Genomic DNA, 27,583 nt, shown 5'->3' on the forward strand with positions numbered 1-27,583 from the left:
TTTTGATATGGTTTTCTGATCTGGTGAGATGAAGAGCAAATTAAATGGTGCATCTCTTCTACCCTGCAGGTTGCCGGGCCTTAAGCTAACCTAAGGTGCCTATGCCTTTAAATCAGGGATAGGGAACTTGTGACCCTCCTGATCTTGTTAAGACTGCAGGTCCCATCCTCTCTGACCTTTGGCCATGCTGGGTAGGGTTGATAGAATTTGGAGTCCAACAACATCTGGATGGCCACAGGTTCCTCAAACGCCATTTAAAAGCAAAAGCTCCCCTTCCTGTCCCATTTCCCCAGAGTTTCCTTTGCTTGTCTTCCTGTTTTGCCTGCTGCTGTGGGACAAAACTGGAGTCCTACTTTGCTACTACAGCAAGCAAGAGGAGAGGGTGTACAATGAAGAAGGTGTGACAGTTGCATCTTCTCCTACTGCCTCAGAACACAGAAATGGTTTGGATGATCTGCAGTAGTGGTCAAGGGAGTGGAGCAGTGGCACTTACGGTACTTGACCTCCTGTCACAGGCATCAGTGCAGGATACCAGTAGGAAGAGGGGCAAGATAGCGGCAAGACTGGTGTGGTGCTGACACACCAGTAGAATCAGTCTGGAACCACTGGTGTGTTTCCACTGTACTGACCTTGCACTGCTTGGCCCCTTTCGCTACCAGTAAGCTTCAGTGATGCAGGAGATGGGAGGTTAGGTTAATGCCACTGTCCTCCCCCACCAATCACAACTGCAGATCATCCATCCAATCAGTTTCTGCATTCTGAGGCTCTTGGGACCCGGTAGTTGAATCTGGCTCATTACATTTGTTATTTAGATTTACAAAGGAATTATAAAATCATAGAACTATAGAGCGGGAAGAGACCCCAGGGGGTCATCTAGTTCAAGACCCTGCAGTGCGAGAATCACAGATAAATATGGTTATTTTACTCATATTTACACCTGAAGCCTTCAATGGAGCAGGCACACAAAATTACACTGCAAGAGTGTCTCTCCTTGCTCCTCTCATAGTTTCAGCAAGCTTGGGTCCAAAGCAGCAGCCAGCTATGGCTCCTGACCTCTTGGTTCAGCCTCTCCCATCCAGTGCTCATGGAGTTCTGCTTACTTCTCCCTTCTGCTTACTTCTCCCTTTTGCTTTTGCAGTTTTCCAGTTTTCTGCAATCTTAGGCATCAAAAGGCTAAGCTCCTGACCAGTGAAAAAGAAATTAACTGTAAATTCTCAGCACTCGCTTTCAGATTGCTGCTCAATATTTTTGGTGTAGGACTTTGTGGTTTGCTTGTGCAGTTTTCTGGTTTTGTGCAAATCGGAGGAATAAAAAAATAAAAATCCTCCAATCAGGAACATACTGGAGATAGTTATGAGCAAAGCCAGAAAATAAATGAAAGCATTGAGTGGGCACAGAAAGGGGAGTAGCAGAAAGTGACAACTAAACCACCAACTCAAAACACCAAAACAAATAGCCTGCAATCCATAGTAGAACAGTTTAGAGCCTGATTTCCCCCCTCCTTATCAGATTATCCCTGTTTTGAGTAATCCTGATTTTTTAGGAGCAAAGCATCAACACTGGTGCTGGTGTTGCGTGAGGTAATGTCATGTAGGCTACACAAATTAAACGGAAAAGCAAACAGCTGCAAACACTCATTAAATTCCAGAGTGGACGAGCCCAGAAGCAATACAAACTATGTGCCCCATCTGCTGGCAGCTTTTGTTATTTTTTGTTTTTATTATTACTATTTTATTTTTTCTTCTGAAAAAAGAAGCAAACAGAAACCCACTGGACCCCATCCACAGCTTTTTATGATCATTTGAGGATACCTGGTTTGGATCTAAAAGTATTTTTTTGTTTTGCTTTGTTTTAACATTGCTTTTTCACTCAACTGTTTCGTGAATTGCCACGTAATTACGGTACTCCTGTTTGTGCTTTTCTTCCTTTCCTCCCTCCTCCCGCACCACCTCACTTTCTACACTAACCCGCCCCCATGTATTTGGGCGCCAGATACTCAGGATAACTCTTCCTGCATCTGATGAAATAGGCTGTAATCCAGGAAGGTTTATGTCATAATAAATGCGTTAGTAAAACATCATTTGTTGCTTTTCGAATATTTAAAGCGGCGCATGAAATGAACTCCCCATAAAAAACTGCCGACATTGACTCAGAGTTGTTCTGCCGCAGCATCTCCACCGTCGGAGACTTCTCTGTCTTTTGCTTTGGAAGAGCAAGTGGAAAACCAAGGAAGAACATATCTATACTATTTCTAGTTCTATGGCGGAATTTCAAAAGAGACTCCGTGTTAGCCTCTCGCCCCCACTTTGCCGTCTCTTCAGGAGGCGCTCCTCGTTTGTAAACATAGAGATATAAATGTGGAGTCACGCTCTTTCGCAGACAGAATCGGCACTCTTGCTCTCAAATCGAACTAGTGTCCCACTCTTGGTGTACCACATACGTGAGCGACACCACACTTGCCAGAATTATGACCGTTCCCGCCCCCCAGCCCGCGTCCTTCACCAAATGTTAATTTGTTGTTGTTTAGCCGTGTTCGACTCTTCGTGACCCCATGGACCAGAGCACGCCAGGCACTCCTGTCTTCCACTGCCTCCCGCAGTTTGGTCAGACTCATATTGGTAGCTTCGAGGACACTATCCAACCATCTCGTCCTCTGTCGTCCCCTTCTCCTTGTGCCCTCCATCTTTCCCAACATCAGAGTTTTTTCCAGGGAGTCTTCTCTTCTCATGAGGTGGCCAAAGTATTGGAGCCTCAGCTTCAGGATCTGTCCTTCCAGTGAGCACTCAGGGCTGATTTCCTTCAGAATGGATAGGTTTGATCTTCTTGCAGTCCATGGACTCTCAAGAGTTTCCTCCAGCACCATAATTCAAAAGCATCAATTCTTCGGCAATCAGCCTTCTTTATGGTCCAGCTCTCACTTCCATACATCACTACTGGGAAAATCATATCTTTAACTATAGGGACCTTTGTTGGCAAAGTGATGTCTCTGTTTTTTAAGATGCTGTCTAGGTAGTATCATTCTACAGTGTGTCGCTCTCTTTCCCCCCTTCCACTCATTCCTATTGGCTCGGCTCCTGCAAGCCGAACGACCAATGGCCTTGCTCAGAGGAGTCTCGCGGGGAAGCGGAGGTGCGGGGCCCACGTGACTCGCATGCCGGCCGCCGGCTGAGCGAGCGCGTTAGGTACGGAAGCCGGGAGCCAAGATGGAGGAGTACGCGCGCGAGCCTTGGTGAGGAGCCGCATTTCCGCCTCCCGCTTCTCCCGGGAGAGACGAAGAGCGGGACGGAGGGGCGGCGGGTGTGGTCCTTAGCAGACAGGGCTGGCAGACCCGCTTAGCCTCCCTTTCTTCGGGACCGGCGGCGGGCAAGTGACCTTGGGGAGCCGCGAGTGGGTCAGCCGCCGCCGCCGCCTGACTGGTTGCAGGGGCCGGGGAAGCCACTCTTGGCCGGGGCGGCGGGGAGCGCCTTGCTTCTGCCTTGGCCAGCTCCCTGGCGGGTGGATGAAGTACCCGATCCCAAGGGATCCTAGAGACGCGGGATGGGCTGAAGCTCCCTGTGCCCGGGCAAAATGGGCAGGTCCATTTTGTCCTTTGGCGGAACGCAATTGCAGAAAGGAGGGCGTCTTTTTGCTAAACTGGAAGCTCCTCGGAGTGCCCTTTTAATCTCCCATGTGGCAACTCGGGTTTATAACTGGCTATAAGAGAAGGTGCTCTGCAGGTCCATGGGACAATACTGGCCACTTTCTCGTGCGTCCTTCACCCATAATGCTTCCAATTTGCTGAGGCTTTGTAGGAAATTGCTGCACCGATACCACCAGTGCATTATGTGTATTCTTCAGCAACATGGTGCATGCTCAGGTTACACTTAAAAGCGGGTTGGTTTAAGAGATGCTGAGTGTACACTTTTGCTTTATAAGATTAAAAACACATTGTAGGATTATGCAAACAAAAAATATAATACTGCAGAACAGTGGTATCAGCGCATACCTTGCCAGCACTTTATGGATGAGGTTGCTAGATCCACTGTACATGGGTTGGGGTGGGGAGATGGCTTGCATTTGTAAATCATTCATGAGGAGCATGCAGCCTTTGGCCTAGTATTGGAGGGGAGAGTAGGAGAATGGAAGGGGGACAATTGAAGTGCTTGGAGCAATGTAAGAAGGGAAACCTCTGCAAGTCATCAGTTCTGACCTGTGTTAATGAATGGGGGGGACGGACCATAGTGGATGGAGAATTGGAGAGACACAGGGTGTGCAGACAGACATCACCTTCAAAGACCTTCCCTGGCACCCACAGGTTTCCCCCCTCTTGGAAAAAAATAGTCCTGAAATTATAGCCAATATAATACATATTTCTGCTTCGTGGTGTGTTGTGCTCACAGCAGCTTCTCTAGTTTACAGATGAGTCCAAACTAGTTGTTGAGCTCTGAAGTATAGTTTAAAGCTTAAGTGTTCCAGACCCAATAATTTTCTGCAATGGCAAAAAACGGAGGAGAGATTTTGATTATATAGTTAATGGGAAATTGCTGTTATACTTTTACAATGTCATATGTCCTTCCTTCATTTATTTCCATTTATGAATAGCTTCCTGTGAAACATAACAAAGCAATTAGCAATAATAACATCAACGTTTAAAACCAGACCTGGTGGGGGGGGGGGGATCTCCACTTAAAAGGATTGTGGAAAAAGAAGAGTCTTCAGTAGGTGCCAAAAAGACAATAGAGACAGCACCTGCCTGATATGTAATGGGAAAGTATTGTAAATGGTGGGCACTGCCACACGAAATGGCCAATTATGACATTATACAGAACAGATGCCTTGATGAGATGTAATCTGCAGTAGGCCCTCTCCTGCAGAGCGCAGTGATCTCTTGAATATGTAAGAGGTGAGACAGTATTTTAGGTAGATAATCTTTTTAGGTTTAGTGAATAAGGTTATAAAATAATAAAGTGATCCATTTGTTTGTTTTACTATGATGTGATGTTTGCGAGACTGAGTACATTAATGTATGTGTTCTTTCATTTAGCCCTTGGAGAATAGTGGACGACTGCGGTGGTGCTTTCACAATGGGAGCCATTGGCGGTGGCATCTTTCAAGCTGTCAAAGGATTCAGAAATTCCCCAGTGGTGAGTTAAAATGATTTATTGTGGGTAAGGTTTATGATGATATTTATTTTAGTGATAGTGAAAATTAATGCACTTATTTTTTTAAACGGAGACAACTCTATCAAGGTCTATTTCAGGATGTGGCAGAATCAGGCATAGAAGGGCCTTCCATGAGAGAGAAAATTAGATGCTTAGAACCTCTTGAGCTTAGCTCAGAAGATGACACCAATATGGAAATAAAAACAGGGTTGTTTTTTTTAAAAAAACCAACAACCAACAACCCTATTTACTGACAAAACATGCAACTTGCAGCAAACAAAATATGAAGTGTGTTGTTTTCAGGCTAAATGCATCCTAAATTCAGTATGTGAAGAGCTTCAACTATTGAAATTGTTCCAATTTCGTTCTTTTATCTGTTGCAGGGTGTAAATTATCGGTTGCGGGGTAGTTTGACAGCTATTAAAACCAGAGCACCACAGTTGGGAGGTAATTGCACTATTTACACAATCTTTTTCTATTCTGTTTTTAAAGGGATATTGGTAACAGTTCTCACTTCCCTTAGTTTACCTTCAGTACATAATCGTTCTGAAATGAATGTGATGATGAAACATTTCTGTTTCAAGAGCACATGCGTATTGATTCATACAACTGGTTTCTGATGGACTATGTTGTTTTCTGCTTTCTATGTTTCCCCTCACTGCTACCTCTTAACGTTTCCCTTTTTTTAAACACAACCCATATCCAATACCAGTTTTTAGCTCTGTAAGCCTATCTTGGGCTTTACATAGCTTGTTCTCCAACTTTATGAGGTACTTAATAATATGTACTGTTGCACGGTCTGGAAAAAGTGCAGATGAGACTTGTTCAGGGTTATGCTTCCATTTTTTAAAATGAAAGAATCTAATGTGCACAGGTAATTGTACGTAGAATCTATGGAAATCAGTGGCACCTGCACACATTTTAAGGATGTGTGCGGGATTGTGGCCCTGACCAAAATATCTACTTGGTGCTTTTCTGAAAATGAGCAGGGTGCCTTTTCTCATGTTTGTTTGTTTTTAAAAATCAACGTCTCATAACTCATGCATGTCATGCCAAACTGTGGTTTAGTGCAATGTGCAAGCACAGCCAACATCAGGCATTTGCTCCTGTTCTCCTGCCACTGGGCAGGCAGCCAAATAAAACAATTATCTTGTTTCAACTGATTTTGTTTTGAAGTGCCTGGTTTTTCACATACTAATTGCATTTTATTAATATTTCTAAGCAGATTGAGGACTTGCACAGAATATAGTACTCCAGAGCTTTGAACTGTTCATGAGAAACGACTGGTGGCGGCCAGTAGATTCAGTTGTAGAGTGCAGTGAACAGAGTCTGTTAGGAAAGGAGAATCTGGATACTGAGAGGCTTTATTGTTATTTCGGGATTTTTAGTTAACGTGATAGGAATTATGGGACACGGGTGGCGCTGTGGTGTAAACCACTGAGCCTTGGGCTTGCCAGTCGGAAGGTTGGCAGTTCGAATCCCCGCGACGGGGTGAGCTCATGTTGTTCGGTCCCTGCTCCTGCCAACCTAGCAGTTCGAAAGCACATCAAAGTGCAAGTAGATAAATAGCTACCACTCCAACGGGAAGGTAAACGGTGATTCTGTATTCTGCTCTGGTTTTGCCAGAAGCAGCTTAGTCATGCTGGCTATATGTCTATGGACAAACGTCGGCTCCCACGGCCAGTAAAGCGAGATGAGCGCCGCAACCCCAGTCAGGGGTCCTTTACCTTTTTAGGAATTATACTTATGAAGACATTTGTGTATTGTCAGCTTCCTGAATAATTATTGGCAGATTTTGTCATGAATTTGCCTTTGCTTCTGTTGTGGGCTAGAAGCGGAATATCTACAGTAACCATTGCCTTTGCTGGGAACATGAAACTAATATCCAGAAACCCAAATAAGGAAACTGCTGTTAAGTACTGTTTTTGCCAGTTCTGAACCCAGGTATCTTTCCCCTTCAAATAGGTAGCTTTGCTGTGTGGGGTGGTCTCTTCTCCATGATTGACTGCAGTATGGTGAAAGCAAGAGGAAAAGAAGATCCTTGGAATTCCATCACTAGTGGTGCCTTAACTGGAGCTATATTAGCTGCAAGAAGTAAGAACACCAGTTTGGAGTGAATGTTTATTGGAAATATTTCATTGAAAATATTTTAATGTCACTTAAAAAAAATGTTAGACAGTCTTATGTGCACATATGCGCTTGACCATTCTTTCCGCGGTAAGGGTTGTATTGTTTATAAAAGTAAGAATTTATAATGAACACATGATTGCATCAATATTGCTAAGATAGGAACTTCGACAATTTTAGCATTGAGAGGGAAAAAAATTGAGTTGTAAATTCACTCAAGAATAGAATCATTGAATGCCTTTTATTTGGTAAACAATCCGTACTGCTATTTCTTTCCTGTATTAGCTCAATTATTCTCCTAGCAAAGATGCGCACATAACACATAGCTGACATTTCCAATAGTGTTTGTGAAATAATCTGCTGTACCATTATAAAATATTTTTAAAAGCAACCTTTTTCATATTCTACCTCTTTTCAGATGGGCCAGTTGCCATGGTTGGGTCTGCAGCTATGGGAGGAATTCTTCTGGCTTTAATTGAAGGAGCTGGTATTCTATTAACGAGGTTTGCGTCTACACAGTTTCCAAATGGTAAGATGCCTACCACAGCTTGGGATGCAACACAAGATGTTAGTCATGATTCCTTGAGACTTTCCGCTGTTTAGCCATTTGAGTTCTGTTTATCTGAGGGAAGGCTATTCTAAACTATATAAAGATCTTTAAACCAAATGGTTTGTTACGGAAATTAAGATGGTATAATATTGAGGAATCTGGGAGACCAGGAGTGTGACAAGATGAGCTTTCTTATGAATTATGGATTAATCCATAAGATTAATATCTTGAGATCTTCACAGAATTGGGAAATGCAAACTGATATAAACCAACTATTAAGAACCATGGTTCTTGAACCATAGATGGATTAATTCTCAGTGAGGTGGTTGCCTTTATGCACACTGTTAAACTTTTAATGATTTACACTAAAGCTTGGGTTATTAACAGAAATGGTCAGAAAGAAAAACTTTTCAGGTTTTATCCTAGGCTTTCATGAGGATACAGTGGGATAAGTGGTTGTGCTTACAGTTGATGGGAAGATGCCCACAATGGCATGTGTAGTGCCTATGAAAATCAGTAATGGGATCTGTTTAGCCAAAGCAGCAAAGATGCTTTGGAAAGATATGTATGAATAGCCTAAATTGTCCAAGTATGCAGATTTACCCAGGAGTAGTCCAGTTGATTTCATTGAGTCTTACCTGCTTCATCAGTGAGGCGTTCTCAAAGTAAAGGAAGGATTGAACTCTGATTAATAAGAATACATACAGAGGCTTGAACCAGCAAGACTCTGGGAAGGGTGTGTATAATAATCTCCAGCCCAGGTCATTTTATTCACAAAAGAGCTTTTTACAGAGTGTTCGTAAGAACCAATCAGATTTCTTCTGAGCATTTCAACAAACCCCACGTGGGGACGAAGTTAAACTACAAACACTAATTAAGCATGCACTTCTGGGGTAAATAAAGAACAGAACTACAAAGGAGTGCCATCTGGCAACCCCTGAGGTCAGAAACAAGCAATACACATGATAAGAAGGGTGGCCAGGAAGACAGCGATCATTATCACCTTCAGGTGAGATCGGTTTCCTGGCCCTAAGATTAACATCATAAGATTAACATATCAGAAAAGCTACATCAAAAGAAGCTGCCCACTATCTTTCACAGCCCAGGATGCATGCCTGCCAAAGCAACTGGGCTGTGTATGCTGTGTACGTGACTTGTCAAGAAAGAGAAATGGGCAGTAGAGGAAATGGCCAGAGATGCAGAGGGTTGTGGGGTTTGATCAGAAATTCTTGTCAATGAATTAAACCCAGTCAACACAACACATTCATCGTGGACACAATGGCTTGATGCATATTTTGTAATTCCTCATAATAATCCCACCTGACCCCACACTCTGGATATTTGCACTCCTACAATCAGGACTGTGAATGTTTCCTTGGCAACTTGCAAATGTCCATGTGCATTTAACTTCCCACTGAAATATACAGCTTGTAGCTGAAAGCCCACTATTTCTCCACTAACCTCCTGCACTATATCCTCCTGACCGTAATTCCCACCTTCAAGATCCTTACTATAAGCTGATAGGGCATACGTGAGCAACCAGTAAGTTGCATGTACCCCTCATGTGGTGTGGCCTGCCAGTTCCCCATTGCCACCATTACTGCCATACTTGCTGCTGCTGCAGCCAAGTTCAACATAAAAGATCTTCTGCTTGCTTACCCTCCCACTCAGAAGTTTTAGGGGTGGTTCATTGCTGCACTAAACTCATATTTGATCCTGCTGCCCTGTCTGATCTTCCTTCTTCCTGTTTCCAGCCATAGAGCCTGCACCGTAGATCCTCTAGATGCTTTGTGGGCTCTATGGCCTGGCTTCCTTTCCGTCAGCTCCAGTGTTATTTTACAGTGCTGAGGAGCTAATCCATGCCCCTTTTCATACTCAAAATCTCCTATTGCACAGCACTGGGTATGAAACAGATTAATCTCAGTCTGTGTTTGCAGTTTATGTTTGGTCTACTAAAAGGTAAAGGTACCCCTGCCCGTACGGGCCAGTCTTGACAGACTCTGGGGTTGTGCGCCCATCTCACTTAAGAGGCCAGGGGCCAGCGCTGTCCGGAGACACTTCCGGGTCACGTGGCCAGCGTGACATCGCTGCTCTGGCGAGCCAGAGCCGCACACGGAAACGCCGTTTACTTTCCCGCTGGTAAGCGGTCCCTATTTATCTACTTGCACCTGGAGGTGCTTTCGAACTGCTAGGTTGGCAGGCGGTTTGGTCTACTAGTAGGTACTTAAAACAAGTGTATAGAATAAGTTATAAATGCTTGATCTGAAGACATACCCACTGTTAACATGCTGCAGAGCATTGAATACTTAATGTTTGTTTTGTGTTTCAAATGCAGGCCCTCAGTTTACAGAAGACCCATCTCAGTTGCAGCCCTCTCCATTTGGGGACTATAGGCAGTATCAATGATTTTGTGTGTCCTCCTGTTTTGTGCGGTACAACAAATTGTCATCCTTTATGAACGAGCAAAATGCAGCGTTATTTGAAGACTTTTCGTTGGATGTGTGCACCTTGGTTTTCTGTACTTTTCACAATATTTAAAAGATAATTATGAATAGTAGGATTCTATTATTGCAAAGTGGACATGAGGTGCTTGAAAAACTCTCTAATTAAGCCTTGTGGTAAGAGGATCAAGCAATGTATTACAGAAAGAAAGGAATCTGTGGCCTTTACAGTGTAGCATTTGTCACACTGGTGCCCCCATTTTAAGGAAAAGAACAGTCATACTGCAACAGAGCTGCCTAGCCCAAGATCTGATGTCTTCCACAAAGAGTGGACTAGTATCAGGGCAAATGAGGCTGTCTGCTTTCAGTTTTATGCTAGACAATTGGAATTAGGGACAGAAGTGAATAGGGAGTATTTATTTTCTTCCTCCTCCTTACTATCTTTAATGCACAGACAGGTGTGAGAGGTGGTAATTATTTTTCTTAATACAGTGGTCCAACATAAGCACTCAAAGGGATATATTTATAGCAGAACTACTGAAGATAGTTCATAAAAACTCTACCATTTCTTTGCAGAGTACCTAAGGACTTCAGTTTGCTTTCTCCAGAGTTGTCCTGGGCTACAGGACACTCAAGTTTGAATGGCCATTTTTCATCCTTTACAATTAGATCTTGTATGTAATTCACATATTAATGTAAGAGTGGAATGTTGATCATTTTATGGTGTAATTTGCACGTTGTAGGGTCTACTTCTCAAACAAGAGAAGTATTCAGAGTAAATCTATTACCCCAAAACATATTCAACACTTGCACAGCCTGAATATCTCTTTAACACTTTGAATGGACTTTCCACATCCAAATATGAATTGACAATATATTACATCCACAGTCTTCTTAACTGGATCAATGATGATTACTTTTGCCTAAATTAAAATCTGTTTGCAGGTGTCTATAAAGGTGGAAAATTGAACAAGCTGAAATACTCCTGCTATTCCAGACATTCAGCATTGTTCAGTGTTCCTTGTTACTGACCGTGCTTTTCCATTAAATGTGGTTATTTATAAATGTCATTTGTCTTTGACCTAATTATGTGAATGAAGAACTTGAACGTACAAGGTGAAAGGCTTCAGAAGCCAAGTCAATTAGAGGTTTGTTTTGGCTCTCAGCAAGTGCAGAGATACAAATTTGGGGGCTGCGGAGGGAATTGGCATCACCCCCCCCCTTTGTGGCTCCAGCATTGGGAGGAAACCTTGTGTGGATCTCACTCACCAGCCTGCCCTTTGGCATGGCAAGAGGGGCAAGCAATATTGTCAGACTCTAGCCCCAGATAAATCCACATGGCTTTCAGATAAACTAGTTGTCAGGGCTGCCCTAGGTCCCAGCTCACGAAGGACCAACGCCAGTCCGTTGTTATATACAAAAGTCTTTATTGAAACGCAGTTTTGATTTCAAAGCCGCGGCGTGCAGCCCTACGTCTTAAACCCTAGACCGCTGAAGCTCCGTCTGAATCTCCACCCCCCAGACACCAGTTTAAGACTCTAGCCTTGCTCCACCTCCTCCTCTGCTCTTTCCTCCTCTGGGTTCGCCTGTCCGCTGGGGTGTTGCCCTTTCTGGACTCTTCTGATGCTGAGTCCCCGGATTCTTCCCCCTGCCTCCGGCGTGCTTTAGGACCTGGCTCCCAATCCGTGCTTCCTGCTGTCCCGCGCGCCTGTACATTTGAACTTGGCGCGCGCGCCCAGCCAGCAACCTTTCTCCTGACCGTTACACTGCTCCTGTCACTGCTTCCCCCCTCGGGGGGGCTAGCTGGACCTGACTTCCCCTCCGTTCCCTCACTCTGCGATGGAGGCGTGGCCAGCTCTGACTCATCTTCTCTCCCTACTGGAGGAGACGCTGGCCCTGATTCATGGGACTCTTCCCCCCCACTCCGCTCTGGTGGGGGAACTGGTCCTGATCTCCCGCTGCTGCTTTGGGAGTCCCCGCTGGCCCCTTGCTTCTGGTGTGTCCCCCCTGGGACCCCCCTTGCCCTGGCCATCGGCGCCCCCCTCTGGGAATCTTCTGAATCGCTGGAGAAGCTCATGGAATCTCTCGGGCCACTGTCATACTCCCCTACGCTGCCCTCAGATTCTTCCTCTTCGCTCTCCGTTTCCTCTCTCCCCTGTGTCTCTGCTCCTGAACCCCTGACACTAGTCTTTGGAAAGGGAATGGTAAAAACGATAAGAGCGGATTTCTAAAGAGACAACACAGATCAGGCAAGAGCAATCCATATAGGCCCATAACTAGCCCCAAACCTACAGAATAGCTATGCAATGGATTGCCTGCACCTGAGAAAATCGTGCAGTTGTTCCGTAGTGTTGAAAATGTTGGCTTTTATAAGCTCTGGAGAAAACTGAACAGGGAAAACAAGGGAGAGGGATGTTTTTGAGCACAATGTCATGCTAACGCCTCATAGAAGTGAGTGAACAAAGTGTGGCTAATCCACAGAAAATGGCTGACATGGCGCGATCGGCTAATGGCGGATTCCCTCCGAGCTCCGGAGGGAATCGGCTCTGCTGCAGACGGGTCTCACTGCGACGGCGACGCGGGGACCCTTAGAAACCGCAGGCGCGGAAGCCTGCGGACTTGGTGACTCGGTGGGCACCTCAAGCGCCCCCTCGACCCACGAAGAGCCTTTTTAAAGGCTACGGAGAGGGTACGGAGAGTGGCGTGGTGCTGTGAGTAGACCGCTACTGCAGTGGAGCGAAGCCGCGAGCCATGGCCGGAGAGCGCTGACTTTTTTCCCTGAAATTTGGACTTGAAATAACCCGTGAGTAGAATGGAAATTGGACTTTAAAATTTTTACCTTTAAATTCGGTACGACCGGGGGATGTGCTAAAGGGAAGTCCGCACCCCCTCTATTTACAAAAGATTTAAAGCAAGGATCGGAGAACTAAGGTGGAGAGATCTTTTTTTTTTCGGTACGAGTTAAAAGACATTAATTCCATGAATTTGACAGAAGAAGATTTGTGCTGGAGAGTAAGAGTCGAACTTTAGAAGCTTTTGTCTAACCCCCCCCCCCGACCCGGGAGTGCCCCTGTGTGTGAGCTGGAGGAAAAGGAACAAGGAGTTTGACAGCTGTCAAAGGAGCTGTCAAACGGGCAGTTAAAGTTAAAAATTTTTATTGTTTAACATCTCTCTGGACTAAATTTGCTATATTTGAATTAAAGTGCTTGGGAACAAAGTAGTTACGAATAACAAAGCAACAGATTGTTGGGAAAGGACTATTAAGTAACTAGAATCCCCCTAGGGGAAACTTTGAAACATTACAATGGCTACAGATGGAAAATTACAGGCAGAGATAGAAAGAATGTTTCTTCTCGTGGGAATACTGCAAGAGCAAAGCATGGCTATGAACAAACAACTTATAACCTTGAACTCTAAAACAAGCAACCCTGCTGAATGCATAAAGGATCTGACTGAAACAAAATCTGCAGCTGAACCAGAGGAGACTTTTTTGGAACTGGAGGAGAGGGAAGAAGGACTTAAGAAACTACAGGAGAGTACCAATCTGAAGCCTACACTGCTAGAACATAAAGAAGAAGATCTTGGGATTACCAATCTGCGAAAGATGCGAAAGTAGAAAGAGGAAGCCCATGGAACACTTGGAATACTGGAACTTAAAAGAAACAAGAAATATGATTGGGGCTTCCTCTTTGAGTATGGGAGATCAGTTGGCTTGTTGCAGCAGCTGTTACCAAGTATTTTGGATGGAAGAAAATTTGATGAGACTGTGCCAGAGCTCCTTCGAGAACTGAGGACCAACAAAGAGGGCTACCAACAAAACCGGCAGAGAGAGACTGACAGAGATTTGAAGGCCTCTGATGTGAGGAATCCAGGCTAAGAACTGTTTTGTGGACATCTACTTGGGAAGGGACAGAAACCGGGGTAGGGAGGGAGGGGAGAACAGAATTTTAAAACTTTTATGACTTTTGTGTTTGGCTATTATGACCTACATTCAATATAAAAAGGGGGAAATTCGTGGAAGGGAATTTGGGTTGACCTTAGAAAAGGACTTGATATTTATAAGAAAATTGGACAAGTGAAATTTGGCCAAGTAATAAGAATTAATTTTAAAAATAACAATAATATGTTAAAGAAGAGAGATAAGAACCTGCTGAGCTAATTATTGGATTTGGGATGTATGAAGGGGGGGTGGGGGGAAGTCAGGGAGTGGGGTTAAGAAAGTAAGGTTATGAAATTATACATGTTTTGTTTTTGTTTTCATCTGTGTGTGTTTTTAAAATGTGAAAACCCAATAAAAATTATTTAAAAAAGAAAAAGAAAATGGCTGACATGGAAGCAGGTGGCATGAGTTTGGCCTAGAGCACTAATGGCCAACATGATGTCCCCAATACATTATTGGACTATACCTCCCAATTACAACTTCCCTAAGTGAGATTAAGCTCCTGAAGGAACACTGGATACTTACAGCATGTTGGAAGATTTGGTTTATTCACAAAAACATAGAGGTAGTAGAACATAGATGGATACAAGCACCACTGCATTCATAGTCCACTGTCCTACATCAGATCCTCAGAGAGGCACACTGCACCCCAAAATACTCCTAGGTTCTTTGCTAATTCTCTGCCTCCTCTTTGCTCAGTTGGTTGAGCATGATTCTCTTAATGTCAGAGTTGTGGGTTCAAGCCCCACATTGGGCAAGAGATTCCTGCATTGCAGGGGTTGAATCAGATGACCCTTATGTTCCCTTCCAACTCTACAATTTTATGATTCTGTGAAACTGCTTGCGTTGTTACTTCACACAGAGAGACCTACCAGTAGCCCAGGGAGGGAGCTTTTGCATTTCAGAGTTGATATCTGCTCAACCATCATAGATACAAATAGCAAAGATCACTGGGTGTGGTTCCATATGTGCACAAGGGAGGTAGCAGCAGGTTTTGGGTGTGCAGAAGTACAAACAACTTTGTGTACGGGGAGTTCCAAAATGGTGCCCAAAGGCCACACAATGCTGAGTGGTGTTTGAGGGGAATGGGAATGGAAATCTGGAAGGGGGGATGGAATGGAGCACCCTAGAATAGGGCAGGATTGGCTAGCTGGCATTGAGCAGGAACACTCCATACTTAAAACTTTTTGTTTCAGGTCCCATGCATTCTAAAAATCTAGCAGTCATTCTGTGCCATTAACATATATTCTTCCAAAGCAAAGTCTCCTGGTCATCAAGAGTTTTTTTAGATATACGAGACTGAAGTACCGTATGTCCTTTGTAGGAAGGGGTTTCTCAGATTTACAGTACAATGACATAGATTTAAGGTACAATGACATACTATTTCATGTTGATCAAAACTGGTAGTGGCTTAGTTCAGGACTGCATTTTGAGCACTAGTCGAGCAGATGAATTAAAAGGCAGACAATATGATAGAATTAAAAAAGTTAAATCTCGTTACCCCACCGAACAATAGAGCCTATCTGGCTAAATAATGGGAAATCTTAAATGCAGCAAGGATAACACACGTGAACAAACATGGCTGTTTAGGGGAAACATCTTTAGAGACAGATTTTTTGCAAAAATGTGCTTCAAGTCATTTTGATGAGAAGTACGATACCACTCACTGCTACTGTCTTGTTGCACTGTCATTTGTGGGGTCGCTGTGCTACATTTTTGACCCTAGTACATTGTATCAGGTGCCAGAATCAGAATAATCTTTATTTGCATCAGCCGGTAGCCGTAGCAATAAAGTAAAAGACAATGTACTGAAGACAGAGGTAAAAACTTAACTATACAAAATACATTCTGGAAGTTTACATTAATAATCAAATAATAGATCTTATTCTGATGGTAAGAACTTGGCAGTTTTTGCTGTCACCTGATGATCTTGATCTGCTAGAAGAAAGGACACAATAGCAATGGTTGAGTGACCTGGTATGGATAGTAGTAACCTCACTCCTAATATCTTTATAAAGAGTGCAAGCTAGAAGCACATGAGCTACAGACTCAATATTGCCATCTCCAAATGGGCATAAGTGTCTTTCCACTCACTGAGAGAAGTGAGGTTACAGGGAACCAGGCAGAGGGCCTTCTCGGTAGTGACATCCACCCTGTGGAATGCCCTCCCATCAGATGTCAAAGAGATAAACAACTACATGACTTTCAGAAGACATCTTAAGGTAACATCTGTTTCAGGAAGTTTTTGATGCTTGATGTTTCATTATGTTTTTTATATTCTATTGGAAGTCACCCAGCATGGCTGCAGCAACCCAGTCAGATGGGTGGGATATAAGTAATAAATAATCATCATCATCATCAACATCAGAGTTTGCATTCTTGGTCAAAATAAGCTGCTATGGTAGTTACAAATCTTTGCATTCACCAATAATGCAGTATTTTCAACTGCACCCAAAGAGTGATATTCTCTCCTTAAGTTCTCTGTGTCGCCAGATTGGCACAGCTTGTGCCCATCTTCATATTCATGATCCCATTGACACTCCCTTTTTTAAAAATAGTGTGTAGCTGCACATAGAAATGTTAACATAACTGGAGGATGAAAGAGAGAAACCACCTCACAGGACTTTTCTTGGCTTACTGCCACCCATAGCTACTCAGCTGGGGAAGGAAGTGAGCTGTGATTTTGCAATCACATCTGTGCATCAGGGAGGCAAAAGAGTGAAGGAAGGACACTGTCCTCCAGTTCTCTAGCTCTAGTACTGTCCATCATGTTGATTGCCATCTGAAAATCTTAAGTTCCTCAGGCAAAAAAAATTTCTCTGTTCCATCCTGTGTTCCAAATGCTTTTTTGCGCTTGGAGGCTAATCTCCCCTCTGATGAATTACAGATCTGGTGTAGGATGTTTAATTACTGGCTTTGGCTAAATTAAAACCCCATCGGCCTACCACCCATAGTATCACAAGATTGTCATGAGAGCGCTTGAACTAAAATTGTCATCCAGTTCAGGGACCAGCCTTTGTCCAGATGCTTATGCTGCTTATGATCAGCCACTCACTCTGAGACGTAGTTACTGTAATGCGCACACACTCAGGGGCAGAGGCAGTCCTGCCTTCCAGGCCTTGCTTGTCAAAGCTTCCATGCTCAAAGTGTCCAATTGGGGTGTAGCTAGTACAGCGCAAGCCACCCCGGCCCTTCTGGGTGCCCAACTCCACAATCCCCGCCCGGAGATAGTCTCCTGGGCGCTGTTTGGAGCCTGTGAGGATCTGGATGCGGAAGATTTGGGTAGCTTGCTTAAAAACAATCGTGAATGAATTCCCAGCAGAGGGGTCCTTGCCCCAGAAGTAGTCTTCCATGTTGCTGTAAGCCTTGCTGGGAAGGTAATTCTCAAACGTCTTAATATCTGTAATCATATCTGCAGGAGGGTTGTTGGGGTGTGTGGAGAGGTCCTCTTCAAAGTCTTCATCTTTCAGCTTGTTTACTGTGCCCTGGAAGGAAGAGTAGTGGCCAATGTGCTGAAAGAGGGACGGCTTGAAACGGATCGCGTCCTTCTGGGTAAGAAGGAGGCGGAAATGCACGAAAAGCCAGTCGCAGGGCATCTCTTGGTAAAAGAGCAGAAGGAACTGAGCGAGACGGGGCAGGTCGCTGGAGTGGTAAAGCTTGCCAATGTAGCCAAGCTTGGAGAACTCCAGGGTAACCCAGGGGGAGCCTTCCCGAGATGCCACAGACTTTCTGATGGCCGTGGAGAAGGACTTGGAACAACGGACGTCATCCTCAATCATGAGAAAGTAGGTGGAGAGGTTGGCTGCAAAGTTCATGAGGTAGGCGTAATCCACATTCTGCTTCGATCTGAATCGCACACGGTCTTCGGCATCGTTGAAATTCCGTTTCAGGCCTTCCAAAGGAGGGTAGTATTCAGAAGGCGCATGGATGACCAGCAGGCGGCCCAGCAAGACTTGCGGAGCAAACCTCTTGGCAATTTTCTCCAGTGCTTGAGAATTCCACTCCTGGTCTGGATCAGCTAAGTGGACCACCACCACCATCTCTCTCAGCTCTTCACGCGTTGATTGTTGAAAGATGGACTGCAGGGTTTCCAGAAGGTAGTTCTCTTGCTTCCGCTTGACAGAACACAGCCCCACAGTCAGAAACTCTGAAATCAGGAGCCAAAGGGGAGACACCTCATGAATGCAAGACAGCAGATTATAACAGGCATATTGTTTCCAATCAATGGGAAAAGCAGTTCCTTGCATCTACACAAATCCGTAAGAACATCGCTAAATCAAAGTGGCTGGCAGTAAATTCAAGACAGACAAATGAAAGTGCTTTTTCACTGAAGTAGGCTTCTTTCAGAGCATGCATTTGTGAATCCAGGATTTTATTCTGGAAAAATCTCTAGCTAATGTCAGACCAACATTTAGCAAAACTGTTGTTTAGAGTTGCAGAATAGAAAAGGCTAAGTACAGTGTTGTTACTGTTTGATGCAGAGTTATTCAATTTCTGCTAAAATGTCATCTCAGGACATTTCTGACCATAATTTTTTGCTGAAGTTGACAAAACGGACTTGGAATATATGAAGAATTCAAGGTCAGCTTAGTATATTAAAAATAAACTCTACCATTAAAGGGTTGCATGTCTGTAGGGATGATTTTTCCCACCCTGTTAGCTTTATGAGTTTGGATTTCAAACTCTGCCCACTCAACATGCGCCTGGATGAGGCCAACAAATGACCCATCTTTGTGTATGAAATGATCAGCCCAGATCAAAACCTTTGTGCTCTACATCTTCAACTGGCTTTTATGTAACTTGCCTGGAGATAGATTCTTCTGCTAATTTCAGAATGTTCTGAAATCCTAAATTTCAAATTTAGATAGGTCCTGGCTAACATAGACAAGTTTGTTGCACAAGTCCTATTCACTAGTAGCAAGAAAGTGATAGTGTGCACTTTGACCCATAAGATGGTTGTGTTGTACCAAAGGTGAACGGCTCTGGAAGCTATGCTTACATCATCTTGGCACTCACGATAGGCCTACAATTAATTGGTAGTTGCTATGGCTATGAGCTCATATATGTTTACACATGCCTGATTTGATATCCTAATTGGTTTGCTTTGATGATACCCTTATCAGTGGGAACTGGGATGTTGGGCACAGAGCCCAGAGGAAGAACTAGCTATCATGTTTTGAGTATTGGCTATCTGCAACTTGGTCAGGTGGCTGACACAGACTGCCCTGCTGTATAAATACTGTATATATCTTTGCTTGAGTGCAGACAATCTGTCTCCTTGCTGTAGAGTCCGTCCCACAGAAGGCTTTGAGCCAGGGCAAGGGGAACAGGCAGGCTGCTTTGCTGTAAGCCCATACCTATCTTCAATAAAGCCTCAGAACTCTGGTGGTTAAGACTCTTCTTGGAACTCCTGCTTCTCACGAACCCCCATAGGCTTTTTTCCAGCTCGGAGCCTGTGGCTCGGGTTCACAACAACATTGTTGAGTGCCAATGGGATTTTAAAAATCAGAATGTTTTAGGAAACACGACAATTATAAGTTTTGAAACCAGGTTGCCTGGAAGATCTGGGCAATCTGAGCAAAAGTGAAAAGAATGTGATATATATGCTCCTTCGCTCTCTTAAAAAAAAAACCCTGTGAATTTTACCTGTGGTACAGCAGCACGAATGTTTCTGTACCTGTCCCAGCATCAAATCAGAAAACATAGGAAAAATCACCCACAAATGAAGTGACAGCAAAGCACAGGTGAGCATAAGGCTGAGAGGATGGCCCAGGTTTGTTCCGCTATCATTTCCATTTGCTGAGAAGGGAGGTGAGGGACCATCATGTGTCTATGCAGGGCATAGGTTACCTTGAATGTGCGTGCACACAAAGAGGACATGAAGGTGTTGTTGTTTGTGCCCATGCACACCTGACTACTTTTGGTGCATTGCAAGCCAGAGATCCTCCCACACCGAGGCAGTGGGAAAGGATATAGCTGCAGTGCCTCATACCCCTTTCCACTGCCTCTCCCTCCATTTCCTTCCCCACATCTGTGGTACTATAGGAACCCAGTGGCCTCCTGAGTACAGTGGACAAAGAAGGCAAGTGAGCAAAAATATGTTTTTGGGATGGGAAGGAAGATTTTCCATTGTCTGAGCCACTATGCCTCTGAATACCAATTGCTGTGAATTGCAGGTGGGCAGAGTGCTGATACACCCATGTTCAATTTACAGGTTTCCCACAGGTCAGCCACTGTGAGAACAGGATGATGTTCTAGATGGGAACAGGCCTGATCCTGCAGGCTTGCCTTCCATTCTTATGAGATGCATCAACCACATCCTCACCTGTTGCCTTGGACGTGCAGAAAATGAGCAAATGGACAGAAGGGGACGCGGGTGGCGCTGTGGGTAAAAGCCTCAGCGCCTAGGGCTTGCCGATCGGAAGGTCGGCGGTTCGAATCCCCGCGGCGGGGTGTGCTCCCGCTGTTCGGTCCCAGCGCCTGCCAACCTAGCAGTTCGAAAGCACCCCTGGGTGCAAGTAGATAAATAGGGACCGCTTACTGGCGGGAAGGTAAACGGCGTTTCCGTGTGCGGCTCTGGCTCACCAGAGCAGCGATGTCACGCTGGCCACGTGACCCGGAAGTGTCTCCGGACAGCGCTGGCCCCCGGCCTCTTGAGTGAGATGGGCGCACCAACCCCAGAGTCTGTCAAGACTGGCCCGTACGGGCAGGGGTACCTTTACCTTTACCTTTATGCGTTTCTGTACACTGTAAGCTTCCAGCTCTGTTTCCCCACTGGGTGGCAGTGTAAGGCCAGAAATGGACAGAAAATCCAACTTTTACCCATCCAGGTAAAGAAGGAAGCAGCCACAAGGGGCTCTCTTCTGTCTCAGATTTACAACCTTGATGGCAGAAAGTGAGGAGGAATTAAAGAACCTTGTAATGAGGGTGAAAGAAGAGAGCACAAAATATGGTCTGAAGCTCAACATAAAAAAAACGAAGATCATGGCCACTGGTCCCATCACCTCCTGGCAAATAGAAGGAGAAGAAATGGAGGCAGTGAGAGATTTTACTTTCTTGGGTTCCATGATCACTGCAGATGGTGACAGCAGTCACGAAATTAAAAGACGCCCATGACAAACCTAGACAGCATCTTAAAAAGCAGAGACAACACCTTGCTGAGAAAGGTCCGTATAGTTAAAGCTATGGTTTTCCCAGTATTGATGTATGGAAGTGAGAGCTGGACCATAAAGAAGGCTGATTATCGAATAATTGATGTTTTTGAATTATGGTGCTGGAGGAGACTCTTGAGAGTCCCATGGACTGCAAGAAGATCAAACCTATCCATTCTGAAGGAAATCAGCCCTGTGTGCTCACTGGAAGGACAGATCCTGAAGCTGAGGCTCCAATACTTTGGCCACCTCATGAGAAGAGAAGACTCCCTGGAAAAGACTCTGATGTTGGGAAAGATGGAGGACACAAGGAGAAGGGAATGACAGAGGACGAGGTGGCTGGACAGTGTTCTCGAAGCTACCAACATGAGTCTGACCAAACTGCAGGAGGCAGTAGAAGACAGGAGTGCCTGGCGTGGTCTGGTCCATGGTGTCACGAAGTGTTGGACACGACTAAACAACTAAACAGCAACAAAGGCAAACTAAGGCCCAATCCCCTTCTAAATCTGGCCTGCAGAAGGTCCGGGAATCAGCGTGTTTTTACATGAGTAGAATGTGTACTTTTATTTAAAATGCTTCTCTGGGTTATTTGTGGGGCATAGGAATTTGTTGCATCTCTGGGTTATTTGTGGTGCATAGGAATTCCAAAATATAGTCCGGCCTCCCACAAGGTCTGAGGGACAGTGGACCGGCTCCCTGCTGAAAAAGTTTGCTGACCCCTGCCCTAGAATTAAAGGCAGAAACATGGTTCCACTGCTGAAGCCTGCGCTTAGCAAAAGATGAGATCCTAGTAGTGAGCCCACAAAGGCATCCCACATTCCCAGTTCTCTCTGATCACATCCGCACCGTAAATTTAAAGCACTCTCATAGCACTTTAGCTGTCTTGACTTCCTCCAAAGACTCTTGGGAGCTGTAGTCTGTTAAGGGCACTGACCACAAAGGCCTGCAGTTCCCAGGATTCTTTGGGTGAGAGCCATTACTGTTAAAGTGGTACAAGAGTACATAAAATGCATGGTGCCGATGTGACAGATCTGTGCGTGCACAGTCACACAGTCTCTTGCGACAGCCTGAAATGCGAATTTATTCTATGCAAACATGGACTTCTAAAATGGACCCATTGCCTGCTGTGCACCTCTGAAGTTTTGATCTGCCTTTTGGGAGGTGTGCCGTACTCACTTTTCTGGGGTGGGGGGATGCCAGCAAGATAGCGATAAGAGATGTTCGGGAAGTTGGTGGCATTCCCTAGCTTTTGGAGGCTACGTTGGTTCCAGTCAGTGTGCAGTTGCTGTAGCCCCACATCTTGGGCCCACTGTCGTACTTCCCTCTGTGAAAAAACAGGACAACAACACTTAGAAGAAAGTATATGTTCCAGAGCACATCTGTGGACCAACACAATACGGAGACAACAAGCAAGGTAGGTTCTTGGCAACTCCCAACGTTACCACTATCACTGCTCAAAACAGGGTAGCTGAGTGCCTATCAGTTTGGAAGCAGAAAGGGGATGGCTAATAATAATAATAATAATAATAATAATTTATTTATACCCTGCCCTTCTGGCTGGGCTTCTCCGGCCATTCTTAGCGGCTTCCAAGAAAATATTAAGCTTCCCTAAACAGGGCTGCCTTCGGATGTCTTCTAAAAGTCTGATTGTTGTTCTCTTTGACATCTGATGGGAGGGCGTTCCACAGGGCAGGTGCCACTACTGAGAAGGCCCTTTACCTGGTTCCCTGTAACTTGGCTTCTTGCAGTGAGGGAACCGCCAGAAGGCCCTTGGCGCTGGACCTCAGTGTCCAGGTAGAACGATGGGGGTGGAGACGCTCCTTCAGGTATACTGGACTGAGGCCATTTAGGGCTTTAAAGGTCAGCACCAACACTTTGATTTGTGCTTGGAAATGTACTGGGAGCCAATGTAGGTTTTTCAAGACTGGAGTTATGTGGTCTCAGCAGCTGCACCCAGTCACCAGTCTGGCTACTGCAGTCTGGATTAGCATTCTGGATTAATTTCCGGGTCACCTTCAAAGGTAGCCCCACATAAAGCACATTGCAGTAGTCCCTATTGCCCAACCTCCAGAACATGCACTCAGAGAACTGGATCTTCCCAATAGGACACCTGGTGCAAACTAATGACTTCCTAAAAATCACTGCAACCCTCCCCCCCACCCACAAGGCCTGGGTTGCTGTGCGTAAGAGAAACCCGATGGACAAGCAGCAGCTAGGACAGGCCCATCTGCTTCATCCAACCAAGTCTCTGTTACACATGCCAGATCAAGTCCTCCATCCACGATCAAGTCATGGATCACAATGGTTTTATGGATCATTGACCTGTCATTGCACAGCAGCACCTTCAGGTCGTGTGGGTATCCCTTGCTGATTTCAGCAACCGTCCGGTCAAGACCAGACCTGGAGACGTGGTCTGGTCTTAGCGTAACTCCTCCTCCTACCCGTGATCACTGAGATCGGTTGTCCCAGTTCATCCCCCCCTGTGGAACCTGCCCCAGCCATTTTGTTGGCTGGGACCCACTCCCAGGCAGCCCTGACCCCACCCCTTAAAATCAAAATAAAACCTATACAACAACAATAAAACAATAAAAACCAAAAACAGTAAAAGATACAAACACACCAAAATTAAACAAATTCCCACACCCGACTAAACATCCATCCCACCCTGAGGCCTCCTTGGAGCCTTATAAGCTGTGGTGGTGAGTATGGGACCTGCCCCCAGGTCCAGGTGGAAAATGGGCTTCATACTCAAGGGACTCTGAAGGTATGCGGAATGATAAGTTTGTAGAATCATAGAATTGCAGAGAGGGACCTGCCTTAAATGTATGGTGTGTATGCAGCCAGCATAAACTCCTGTTGTTGTTGTTGTTGTTGTTGTGTGTAAGCATACTTGCTTCCTAGCCACAGCTTCATGAAAACCCCGGGTTTCTCCATTATCTGTAATGAACAGCTGATTATGTGTGCCTATCAATGACATAAACCACAAAGGGAAGTCGACACACATAATAATGTTGGGTGTTAATTTTCAGAGGGGTAGGAAGAAAATGGGTAGCAGAGAGAATGGTTTGTTCGAGCTGCTTGCAGTTGAGAAAGAATGCTGGAGGAGAGGTTGTTGGGTACAAGACTTCCCTGCAATATGTTGTGGCATGTTTCAGGAGGGAGAAAAGAAGGAAATGACACCTTTTGCCTTTCCTAGTCTTTAGAGCCAGTCACACTCCACCCGCTGCTATTTAGCAATACAATGTGAAGTTTAGGGTTGGCAGCCTCCTCCTCCCCCACTGCCCGTCCGCTGCAACCTGAGCCCTCTAGAGCTACATAACACAGGTGGGTGTGGGAGTCCCTTCTACCTTTCAAAACCTCCCCCTGTCCCAAGAGGTCTAAGCAGCCCTGAACAAGAGTACTTTTCTTAGGGGGTGGGGATTCACCACAATGTATTTTTGTAGGAATCACTTGGAAGGATTAGAATGAGGAATCAGAATCCAAGATATATATGGTGATTTGATGCCTGTCACGTTCAATCCATGTTCCTGCTATCGAGTGAGAGAGTGGGTGCAAGACCAGTTTCTGAGGAAAAGAGGAAGAAGACCCTACATCTGATTTCAGGGTACTATTACAAAGGCTTAACATTTTCAATCCCATCAGTTATTAATTGTTTATCCCCAATGAAGCACCTTTTGGCTTTTCTGCCTCAGTCATCAGAGTGTCCACAGCTGCCTTTGATCCCCTCTCCCCAATGAAGGACGTGTCACCAGTTAAATGTAAGAATCTGGATCCCCACCCCCCTGCCAAAAAAGACGGGGGTGGGGGTGGGGAGTCAGGTCCCTATATTCCCTGAAGATATTTTGCAGAAATGTCTCGACAGAATCCCTGGCTTCTAGCCAAACAGCAGAACAACAGGATGGGAGTAGCAAGGCCTGTTGGGTATCAGTTTCCTTTTATTCTGCCCAGAACATGTGGTTTATGCTATACTCACCGTCTCAGAATCCTCTTGGGTCCAAGGAGACAGACTTACGAGGAGCAGGAACACAAGCAGGGAAATAGCTGCTGCAAGTGAACGCCTTAAGAAGAACCGCATGGCAACTGGAAGCCTGGATATGAGGGCGCCTTCCTAGAGGCTGGCAACTCCACAGGCCCTGGGTCCTCACGCTGTTACCTGGGGGGCGGTAATGAAGATCTGAGTAGAAAGGCTGAGATCTGTGTTCTTTTCTTTTCTTCTAATAAATAGTAATAATAATAATAATAATAATAATTAATAATAAACCTTTATTGTCACTACACCACCTGTGTGCAGTGAAATTAAACAAGCCCCCCTATACACTCAGTGTTGTTCACGCTCTGTGTGCTTGTCGGAAGTCAATTACACCACTATTTTTTTTTCCATTCAGCAGCCCAACAGCCCAAACTGTTCTTTAATCTCTTGGTGCGGCTGACTATACTTCTGTATCTCCTGCCTGAAGGTAGGAGATTGAAGAAGTGCTGGCCAGGGTGTGAGTCGTCTCTAAGAATTTTCCTTGCTCTCCTGAGGCAGCGGTCTCCCACGATGTCATCTAGTGAACTCTGAGGACAGCCCATGATGTCATGTGCTGTATTCACCACCCTCCGTAGGGACTTCCTGTCCATGGCTGTCAAACCAGCATACCACATTGTTATACAGTATGAAAGGACACTTTCTATTGTGGCCCGGTAGAAGGAGATCATCAATTTTTGTTTCCCTGAGGAAATGGAGTCTCTGTTGGGCCTTCCTAACCACCTGGGTTGTATTGATTTTCCAAGTGAGGTCTTCACTAAGGTAAACTCCCAGGAATTTAAAGGAAGAGACTCTCTCCACCCCCCACCCCCGATATACAACGGGCTAGTTCCTCTCTCTTCCTCCAAAAGTCCAACACCATCTCCTTTGTCTTGCTGATATTTAGGTGCAAGTTGTTCTCTAGGCACCATGTGGAGACTTTTTGAACCTCCTCCCTATACACTGATTCATCTCCACCTGTAATTAGACCTATTATGGTGCTATCATCTGCAAACTTAATAATTGCAGTGGATAGATCAGATAAAATGCAGAATTTCACATTGCCATATATAGTAACCCTGAAACAACATAAGTTTAAGGTTCTTTTACCCAACTCTCTTTATAAATATCTACCTTGAACTAGTATGTGGCTGACACTGGGAAACCCCCTGTAAAGAAAATAAACAGAAGGGAATGAAAGCAAAATAGGTTAGACCACAAACGAAGTATGTGGTAGAATATTTTCATTTATTTTATTTTTTCTATAAATTGATAATCTGCACATTTATAAATATGTAACAAGGCAGAGTACAAAATATCAGGATAATGTCAACAAAATACTAATAAAACAGCCATAAAACATCCAAAAATATTAATTAATTCTGATTGGCCTAATATCTGCACCTCACCTTTTAAAGTGATGCTAGAGAGGTTTAAGATTGTAACTCTACACCCCCTTTCAAGTCAGGAGGAAGTCCCACTGAATCCAACGACTCTGCTTCAAAGTAAAAAAAGCACAGGACTGGGCTGCAAATCTGCCCACAATACTATTCCCTGTGCAGCCAACAGTCACACAAGGCAAGCTCTCCTTTCTTTGATATGATCTCCCAGCCCAAAAACAAAATCAGTGCTGCTCTTACCCAGCCACTTCCTGCTCAGTGCATTTGGCAATCAGACTTTAGTGTTTCCATTTAGCACCAGAATGAGATGCAAACTAGCATCGCCCAGGCACTACTAAGCCTACCTTTTCACAGACCTTTGTCCCGTCCCAGCAGGGCAGAGTGCACCTCTCTATTTCTTCATCCAGCGGGTTCCTTTCATGGGTGTGGCTGAGCAGGTGGCTGGAGGTGATAGCAGCAAAAGAAGGAACCTGAAAGTCATGCTCCATTGAGAAGTGTTGTATTGTGAAGGACCCCAGTCTTCAGAGTCTCCCAGATAGGTTGGCCATAGAGAAAGGCATCATCCTAGCCAAGGGAGGGACAAGTGCTTTCCAGCAAAGCACAGGATTCAGAATGCTCTTCCAAGAGCCGAGTGATGCAGCCAGACTTCCACAACCATCCTTTCCACTGGCAGCTGGCAAGGACCCAGGTATTTTCAAGATTCTCTCATCATTTGCTCTCTTCTCCACATCAGGTGGCTCTTTGCCCCAGTCTTAGGCAGATAATACGAGGGGAAATGCCTGCGGAGAAAGCAAATGTTTGTCTCAGAAACATTATACACCTATAGA

General features: G+C 44.9%; 2 protein-coding genes and 1 long non-coding RNA gene across 6 annotated transcripts; 1 reads left to right on the plus strand and 2 right to left on the minus strand.

The window, feature by feature from the left end:
* Positions 1-3,100: 3,100 nt before the first annotated feature.
* TIMM17A (translocase of inner mitochondrial membrane 17A) lies at positions 3,101-11,329 on the plus strand. The gene is made up of 6 exons (XM_079982506.1): positions 3,101-3,229; positions 5,024-5,123; positions 5,525-5,588; positions 7,107-7,235; positions 7,687-7,797; positions 10,154-11,329. Exons 1-6 carry the CDS (start codon positions 3,204-3,206, stop codon positions 10,222-10,224), a joined length of 501 nt encoding a protein of 166 aa, XP_079838632.1. The 5' UTR covers positions 3,101-3,203; the 3' UTR covers positions 10,225-11,329.
* On the minus strand, positions 7,705-9,264 carry LOC307219372. The gene is made up of 2 exons (XR_013840386.1): positions 9,166-9,264; positions 7,705-8,456 (listed from the first exon to the last, which is right to left on the minus strand). It is a non-coding gene; the product is annotated as an uncharacterized lncRNA (long non-coding RNA).
* A 3,397-nt stretch (positions 11,330-14,726) lies between the features above and the next one.
* Positions 14,727-27,237, minus strand: LOC307217758 (alpha-1,6-mannosyl-glycoprotein 4-beta-N-acetylglucosaminyltransferase-like). 4 transcript variants are annotated; one of them, XM_079979605.1, is made up of 5 exons: positions 27,101-27,197; positions 26,493-26,525; positions 25,324-25,504; positions 22,527-22,674; positions 14,727-18,346 (listed from the first exon to the last, which is right to left on the minus strand). In XM_079979605.1, the coding sequence occupies exons 3-5, from the start codon at positions 25,423-25,425 to the stop codon at positions 17,202-17,204; spliced, it is 1,395 nt and encodes a 464-aa protein (XP_079835731.1). In that variant the 5' UTR covers positions 25,426-25,504; positions 26,493-26,525; positions 27,101-27,197; the 3' UTR covers positions 14,727-17,201. The 4 variants fall into 4 exon arrangements, with proteins under 4 accessions (XP_079835731.1, XP_079835729.1, XP_079835732.1 ...); XM_079979603.1 differs by lacking the exon at positions 26,493-26,525 and having other exon boundaries at positions 25,324-25,503; positions 27,101-27,237; XM_079979606.1 differs by lacking the exons at positions 26,493-26,525; positions 27,101-27,197 and adding an exon at positions 26,997-27,073 and having other exon boundaries at positions 25,324-25,503.
* Positions 27,238-27,583: the final 346 nt, after the last annotated feature.

This window comes from Podarcis cretensis (assembly GCF_951804945.1).
Source record: "Podarcis cretensis genome assembly, chromosome: 6".
In the NCBI taxonomy this organism is placed as follows: domain Eukaryota; kingdom Metazoa; phylum Chordata; class Lepidosauria; order Squamata; family Lacertidae; genus Podarcis; species Podarcis cretensis.